The sequence below is a fragment of the Lolium perenne genome, chromosome 4 (genome assembly GCF_019359855.2).
Source record: "Lolium perenne isolate Kyuss_39 chromosome 4, Kyuss_2.0, whole genome shotgun sequence".
NCBI lineage: Eukaryota > Viridiplantae > Streptophyta > Magnoliopsida > Poales > Poaceae > Lolium > Lolium perenne.
Window position 1 is genome coordinate 382649934 of NC_067247.2, and position 7973 is coordinate 382657906.

The following is a 7973-nucleotide window of genomic DNA, read 5'->3' on the forward strand; positions in this document are numbered from 1 at the left end:
AAAACAGCAGAAAACAGGAACTGGCACTTTGGCATCTCGTCAATAGGTTAGTTCCGGAAAACGCATAAATATGTCATATAATGTGTATAAAACATGTAGATATCATCAATAATGTGGCATGGAACATAAGAAATTATCGATACGTCGGAGACGTATCATTGTTCACTAGAATGTCTTCTTTAAATTAATATGATGCTTCTTGTCCGTATATTATTTATCGACTCTTCACACCATAAACATGTGGTCTTGTTTACTGAGTTCAGTTTCGGTTGGGGACAAGCGAAGTCTAAGCTTGGGGGGAGTTGATACGTCCATTTTGCGTCACTATTTTATATCATAATTTATTGTTATTCATTGATATATTTCATATTTAGAGACGATACTTATGTTATTTCATCTATTTTGCATATTTCATGATTATTGGAGAATCGCGCACCGGAGTCAGGATTCTGCTGGAAAAAGCACCGTCAGAATGCAATATTTCGGAAGATCAGCAATTGACCGAAATTACACGGAAAATCTTATTTTTCCAGAAGACGGAGACAGCCAGAAGGAGGAGCCGAGGAGGGCCGCCATGGGCCCCCCATAGGCCGGCGCGGGCCCAGGCCTGGCCGCGCCGCCTTGTGGGGAGGGGCCCCACAGCCCCCTCTGGCCTCCTCTCCTTCGCGTACTTCTTCGTCCCAAAAACCTAAGCTCCAGAGGATAGTCGCGAAGAGACACATCCGCCTCTGCGGGGCGGAAAACACCAGAGAGAAAAAGAGCTCTCTGGCAGGCTGAAATCTACCGGGGAAATTCCCTCCCGGAGGGGGAAATCGATGCCATCGTCACCGTCATCGAGCTGGACATCATCACCATCATCTCCATCATCATCACCGCCATCTCCACCGTTGCACCTCGTCACCGCTGTAATAATTAGGGTTGGATCTTGATTGTTTGATAGGGGAAACTCTCCCGGTATTGATTTTTACTTGTTATTGATGCTATTGAGTGAAACCATTGAACCAAGGTTTATGTTCAGATTGTTATTCATCATCATATCACCTCTGATCATGTTCCATATGATGTCTCGTGAGTAGTTCGTTTAGTTCTTGAGGACATGAGTGAAGTCTAAATGTTAGTAGTGAATTATGTTGGGTAATATTAAATGTTATGATATTTAAGTTGTGGTGTTATTCTTCTAGTGGTGTCATGTGAACGTCGACTACATGATACTTCACCTTTATGGGCCTAGGGGAATACATCTTGTATTCGTTTGCTAATTGTGGGGTTGCCGGAGTGACAGCAACCTGAACCCCCGTTGGTATATCGATGCAGGAGGGATATAGCAGGATCTCAGAGTTTAAGGCTGTGGTTAGATTTATCTTAATTAATTTCTTGTATTTGCGGATGCTTGCAAGGGGTATAATCACAAGTATGTATTAGTCCTAGGAAGGGCGGTGCATTAGCATAGGTTCACTCACACAACACTTATCAAAACAATGAAGATTAATCAGCTATATGAAGCGAAAGCACTAGACTAAATTCCCGTGTGTCCTCAAGAACGTTTGGTCATTATAAGTAAACAAACCGGCTTGTCCTTTGTGCTAAAAAGGATTGGGCCACTCGCTGCAATTATTACTCTCGCATTTTACTTACTCGTACTTTATTTATTTGCTATATCAAAACCCCCTGAATACTTGTCTGTGAGCATTTACAGTGAATCCTTCATCGAAATTGCTTGTCAACACCTTCTGCTCCTCGTTGGGTTCGACACTCTTATTTATCGAAAATACTACGATACACCCCCTATACTTGTGGGTCATCACCCAGCTCTCCACAATTGTAACAAGTGACATTCTTGGATTTGAGATCAAGAGCAGGCCCAGGTCCACTTGTTGACGGAGTCTGCATCAAACTTCCCACCCTTTCCCCACTGTTTTTCTGACCATCAGAGGTAGCCCCTTTCTGAACCTTCTTCTTGTTCTTATTCCCAGAAACTTGCTGCTGTTGAGAAGGAACCAGACTGGCACTGCTCCCCTGACTATTGGTTTGAGGAAGAGTAGGGGTAATCCCCGGCGGCATCATCATCATAGGGTTGAAACCAGGAGGGGGAAACTGTTGGTTGCCAAAGAATTGCTGCCACTGGTTCATCGGAACATTCCACATGTTGGGATTCATCATGGGAAATATACCTTGGCTAGCAGCACCCATCTGTTGTCCCAAACCCTGAGGGAATTCCGATTTAATCAGGACCGGATCAGAGGCGCCACCAAGAGAGGAGGAATTTGTCGCCGCAGCAACTGGCAGCACACGCCCACTATTGTGACCACGGCCACCACCAGCTCCACCCCCTCTTCCAACACCTCGACCACCTCCCGCCATCTTGGTAATCTCTGCGTATGATCTCCTTCCAGCTTCAGCACCACACAACTCTAAGAACTTGACGATCGTTGCCTTGGGTAAGAAACCTGCCCCAGCGGGGTGGCAATCAGCTGGAGTGAAAGATCTGGCTCGGACCAGCTCCCTCCTGACCCAGACTAATGTCTGAGACCCAGGCGGAAACCTAGATCTGCCCAAATGAGTTTTGCCTGTCACAAGCGTAGTCGCTCCAGACTTATCCACCTTAGAAGGCGTATTTCTGGAAACCGCCACCACTTCAACGGTTGGATTTGAAACTGCCGAAAATCGACGGGTACAAGACGAAGACATCACAACGTTGCCAAACGGCGGGAAATGCTTCTGGAAACTTCTAGAATCTCCCCCAAATCTCTCCGGCGAGCCTCCCCTAGCCGGAGATGGGTTACCTCGGCGGAACCTCTCCATTCGCCTCCGCAAATCCGCTGATCTCCTAGCACCAGGACCAGCAGAACCAGCACCATCGCCACCACGAACAGAGGATCTCCGATGCAACCCACAATCCAGGACGCTCATGGCGCCCAGTTTTCCAGGTCTTCCAACCCCTGCTCCGCCATGAGCCTCATCGGATCGTCGGGCTCCTTGAGCTTGATCATTGCTAGCGCCGCCGCAACCTGCTCCTCGAGGCCCTGCCCCGAGATCTGCGGGCGCCAGCCTCTCGCCATCTGCTCGATCGCCCACTCGGAGGCAAGGCTGATCTGGAGGATCAGCAATTTCCGCCGCAGTAGCGCCTGTTTCCTCTCCTCCGCCATCACCGCTTCCCTCTCCCTCCGCCTCCGCTCTTCTCCCCACCTCATCTCCTCGGCGAACGATGGGAACCCCGCTGTCCACTTTCGGATGAACATGCTTCTCCGCCGAGCGCGCCGGCGAGTACCAGTGGCTACGGGGGTCAGGGGGCGTGGGTGGTGGAAGGAGCGGCGGCAGCGCGAGTTCGCCTGAAAATCGCCAGATCGCCTGAGATCGCCTCACTGATATATCAGATCATGCAAGTGTAACCAACTAACCATGATGCGTGCGAGAAAACAGGGTCACGCCAGATAATTCGTTCGCTACGATACAACAAGACATGATTCACGAGTACAGTTGTGACTAGATGTGAATCCAAATCAAGGATATCGCCCGCAAACTGACTGTAGGGCTCCTGCATCCTGCAAGCTTTATGTCACTTATGGATCTCTACCTATAATTACGTTTTATCTCTAGAGCGGTAGAGCCTAACTATATGGCGAATCAGTGTATTCGGACCGCAGCGTACGTACTAACGTACAATGCCTAAATCTGGATTTGAAAGAGACGAGACAGAGTAGCAGAAACCAATCCACGAAACCAATGGCTCAAGAAGGAAGCGTCCCTAGCTGCACTCGTCTCTGAGCATTTCCTCCGTCTCTCTGTTCGATGCGTCCTTCTCCGGCGGCAGGAAGGAGATACGCGCACGCCGGAGCAACGTGAGGGGACACTCGGATTTGCGTGATGGGAACCTGAGACCGGTTCATCTGAAAACAATAGCTCACTTGCAGAGACGGCGACGCTGGCTGGCTAAGATAGTGTGGTAGGCTGGAATCGTCCGCCGGCGAAAAAGAGCTGTACAGAGTTCGGCGCTTTATGAGACAGGGACTGGATCAGTGAAATGTAGGGCAGGCACTGAAAGATCGAGCTATGATGCAATGTAAGGCAGGCACTGGAAGATCGATCTATAAGTATATGTATTTGGAAAAAGAGAATGCTAAACGATGTGCCATGACCCACATTTTTATTTGGTGCCTGTTGCAATCTTGGATCACCAAAATTTTGTCTTCTGTCAATGCCCAGAAAAGTTTGCTCAATACGGAGTATATATGTTTGTTATTTCGAAATTTAGAAAATTCACAAATATGTTTTTCATTAGATCTAGAACTAATAAGTGTTGAAGTATAGGTTCAGTCATGTATAGCTGTACACTTGTGTAACGTTAATCTGTAACAGATAGGACCTAGTCTTTAGTAGGAACTGGTTTAGCGCTCCACGAGCTCCACTTCCCGATCGTTGCTCCTGCACGATCTCACGGCTGTTGTATATGTACTGGCACCAGAGGAATGAAACGTGTGTGCGTGTGTGCAATCTCTACTCTTCAGCTTGGTATCAGAGCTATCCCCTTTCTCCTCTACCTTCCTCCCCATGGCTCCCTCTTCTTCCTCCAGTGATGATGAACAGCGACGCACCCTTCCCCTGACTGGCCATCTCTCCAATACCTCCATCCAGCTTGTTCCCTCCCCTCCCACCACTGGTGGCGTCGACATCTCCCGATACATCAAATTCAAACTCGACGCGGCCAAGGGCAACTACCACAAGTGGCGCAACTTCTTCCTCACCATCCTCACCAAGTACAACGCTCGCGATCACGTCGAGGAGGAGACAGATCCTCACCTCGCCGATGCGGAGTGGCGCTCCTCCGACGTCGACATCATCCTTTGGATCTACGGGTCCATCTCCGATGAGCTGCAGGACGTGATCCTCCAGGCCGACGGCACCGCCTACACCGCGTGGAAGGCCCTGGCGCACTTCTTCACCTCCAACGCCGAGAGCCGCGAGACCCTCCTCGACAAGCAGTTGAAGAACACCGTCCAGGGCGACATGGACATCATCACCTACAGCAACAAACTCAAGAGCATCGCCGACCAACTCGCTGACGTTGGCGCCCCGGTAACAGAGAAGAAACTAACCATGCAGCTCATTGAAGGCCTCGACGTCGACCGCTTCAAGAATCAGCAGGACTACCTCGAGCTGGCCACGTCGTTCCCCTCCTTCATGGACGTCCGTGCTCGACTTCAGCTCGCCGAACAGAAGTTGCAGTCCAAGGCCAAGTCTACTCTGCAGATCCTCCACGCCGACGCCGCCCCTAACTTCGTCTTCCGCGGCAACTGCTACACCTGCGGCGCTCCCGGACATATGGCCCGTGACTGCCCCGCGGTGGTGACCGCGGGCCGAACGGTCGCGGCGGCGGCTATGGCCAGCAGCCAGGCTATGGCGGTGGCGGCTACAACTACGGGGGGCGCAGAACACCTACCGTGGTGGCTACAATGGCGGTGGCGACCGTGGGCGCGGTCGCGGTCGCGGCCGTGGTGATCAAGGTGGACGCGGCGGGTACGGCTACCAGCAGGGCTACGGCGGCGGTTACGGACAATAGCAGGGCCACGGAGGGTACGGGCACCAGCAAGGCTACGGCGGCGGCTACGGCCAGCCACCGGTCCAGAACGGCGCTCCGCACGGTGGTGCTCCTCCAGCACCACAACAACCTCGTCCACACTGGGTGCCGCCCAATGACAGTGGTGTCCTAGGACCTCATCCTGGTGCCCAGACGCAGGTGTACCCGGTGATTCACACTGCTCCAGCCCAGCAGACGGTCCTCGTGCCACCGCCACAGCAGTCGTACGACTACAGCGCCATGTTCCAGAGCACGCCGAGCTTGGCCCACCACCAGCCTCAACCAGAGTGGATCCTGGATTCCGGCGCCACCACGCACGTCACCAATCAGCAAGGAAACCTCACCTCGTTTTATTCCCCAGCACACTTGAATTCAAATGGCATTGTAGTTGGTAATGGGTCCACAATCCCCATCTACTCCATTGGTACTGCTACCCTCGCCGATCATCCCTTCCACTTAAATCATGTCCTCTATTCCCCTTCTGTCATTAAAAACTTGATTTTTGTCCGACATTTCACCCGTGATAACAAATGTTCAGTTGAGTTTGACCCCGATGGTTTTTCTGTGAAGGATCTGGCTACGCGGCAGCTAATTCTGAGGTCCAGTAGCAGCGGCGATCTCTACCCCTTCTTCGGCGATCTCACCAATACAGCCACTGCTCTCACCGTCTCCACCACTCGCGACTTGTGGCACCGTCGACTTGGACATCCTGGCGCCGATTGTCTCTCCAAGCTTTCCTCTAGTTTCCCTGTGTGAGGCATGTCAGCTGGGTAGACAACCTAGACTTCCTTTTTCTTCATCCTCTAGTTATACCACATCTCCATTTATGCTTATCCACTGTGACCTATGGACATCGCATGTTACAAGTTTTTCTGGTTATGATTATTACCTTGTAATTTTGGACGACTACTCTCACTACTCATGGACCTTCCCTCTCAAAAATAAATCCGACACTAGCCCTACTCTGCAACGGTTCTTTACCTATGTCAAGACTCAATTTAATGCCATAATTCGCTGCCTTCAATGTGACAATGGTGGAGAATTCTTGAACACTGACCTCCGGTCCTTCTTCTCTGCCAATGGCATCTCCTATCGCCTGTCTTGCCCCCATACTTCCCCTCAAAATGGAAAAGCCGAGAGACTTATACGTACCACCAATGACATTGTCCGTACCCTTCTTTTACAAGCCAAACTTCCTGCCAAATTTTGGGTCGAGGCCTTGAACACTGCTACTCACCTCCTCAACCTACGGCCCTCTCGTGTAGTTAACTATGCCACACCCCACCTCCTCCTTTTTCGGCCAACACCCCACCTACTCCCACCTACGTGTATTCGGATGCCTCTGCTACCCTAATCTCTATGCCACCACATCCAACAAACTTAGCCCTCGATCTACACGCTGTGTCTTTCTAGGCTACCCACGCGAACACAAGGGATACAGGTGCTTTGACCTCACCTCACGTCGTGTAGTTATCTCCCGACACGTCACATTTGATGAATCAGTATTTCCCTATTTTTCTCCCACATCCGGCACACCACCAGCTCCAAAGGTCGCAGCCGCAGAAAATCCCAACCCGATCCACTACGGGATCCGCGTCCGATCTGATCCTGCCCCGCCAGCCGCACCTTCCTCGGGATCAGCCCAAATTCCCTTTGTTCCACCGTCTGCCGCGCCATCATTGGCCACCAGTCCATCCACCTCCGAATCCGCGCCGGCAGATTCGCCTGCACCCCACCTGCCCTCACCTGACGTTGTTCCCCACCCACCAGATCCTCCCTCCTCCACTCCGAACGCGCCACGCCAGCCGGATCTCCCGCCCAATGCCAAACCAGTAGAGCCACCCCAAAACGCACACCAGATGCATACCAGAGCTAAATCTGGCTATCTCATGCCTCGTCGTCTCATCAACCTTCACACCACCACCACCGCTATTTCTCCGCTCCCAGCATCCTACAAACAAGCCCTAAAGGACCCCAATTGGCATGCTGCGATGCTAGATGAGTTTAATGCGCTGTTGCGGAATAACACTTGGTCGCTAGTTTCTTGTCTGCAGGTGCGAACGTGATCTCTGGCAAATGGATCTTCACGCATAAGCTCCACCCTGATGGCAGTCTAGCGCGCTACAAAGCGCGTTGGGTCGTGCGTGGCTTCAATCAGCAGGCCGGCGTGGACTACGGGGACACGTTTAGCCCCGTCGTCAAGCCGACGACCATCCGTCTGGTCCTCTCCATCACCACCTCTCAAAATTGGGCCATCCACCAACTGGATGTCAAGAACGCATTCTTGCACGGTGAGCTGCGTGAGACGGTTTTCTGCCAACAGCCTTCTGGTTTTTCCGACCCACATTTTCCCTCCCATGTGTGCCTCCTCAACAAATCATTGTACGGTATAAAACAG

The 7973-nt window shown here is 51.6% G+C and overlaps 1 protein-coding gene across 1 annotated transcript; it reads left to right on the plus strand.

The window, feature by feature from the left end:
- The first annotated feature begins 4450 nt into the window (after window positions 1-4450).
- LOC127297261 (uncharacterized) lies at window positions 4451-6410 on the plus strand. The gene is made up of 2 exons (XM_051327555.2): window positions 4451-5999; window positions 6146-6410. The coding sequence occupies exon 1, from the start codon at window positions 4549-4551 to the stop codon at window positions 5494-5496; it is 948 nt and encodes a 315-aa protein (XP_051183515.1). The 5' UTR covers window positions 4451-4548; the 3' UTR covers window positions 5497-5999; window positions 6146-6410.
- The last annotated feature ends 1563 nt before the right edge of the window (window positions 6411-7973 follow it).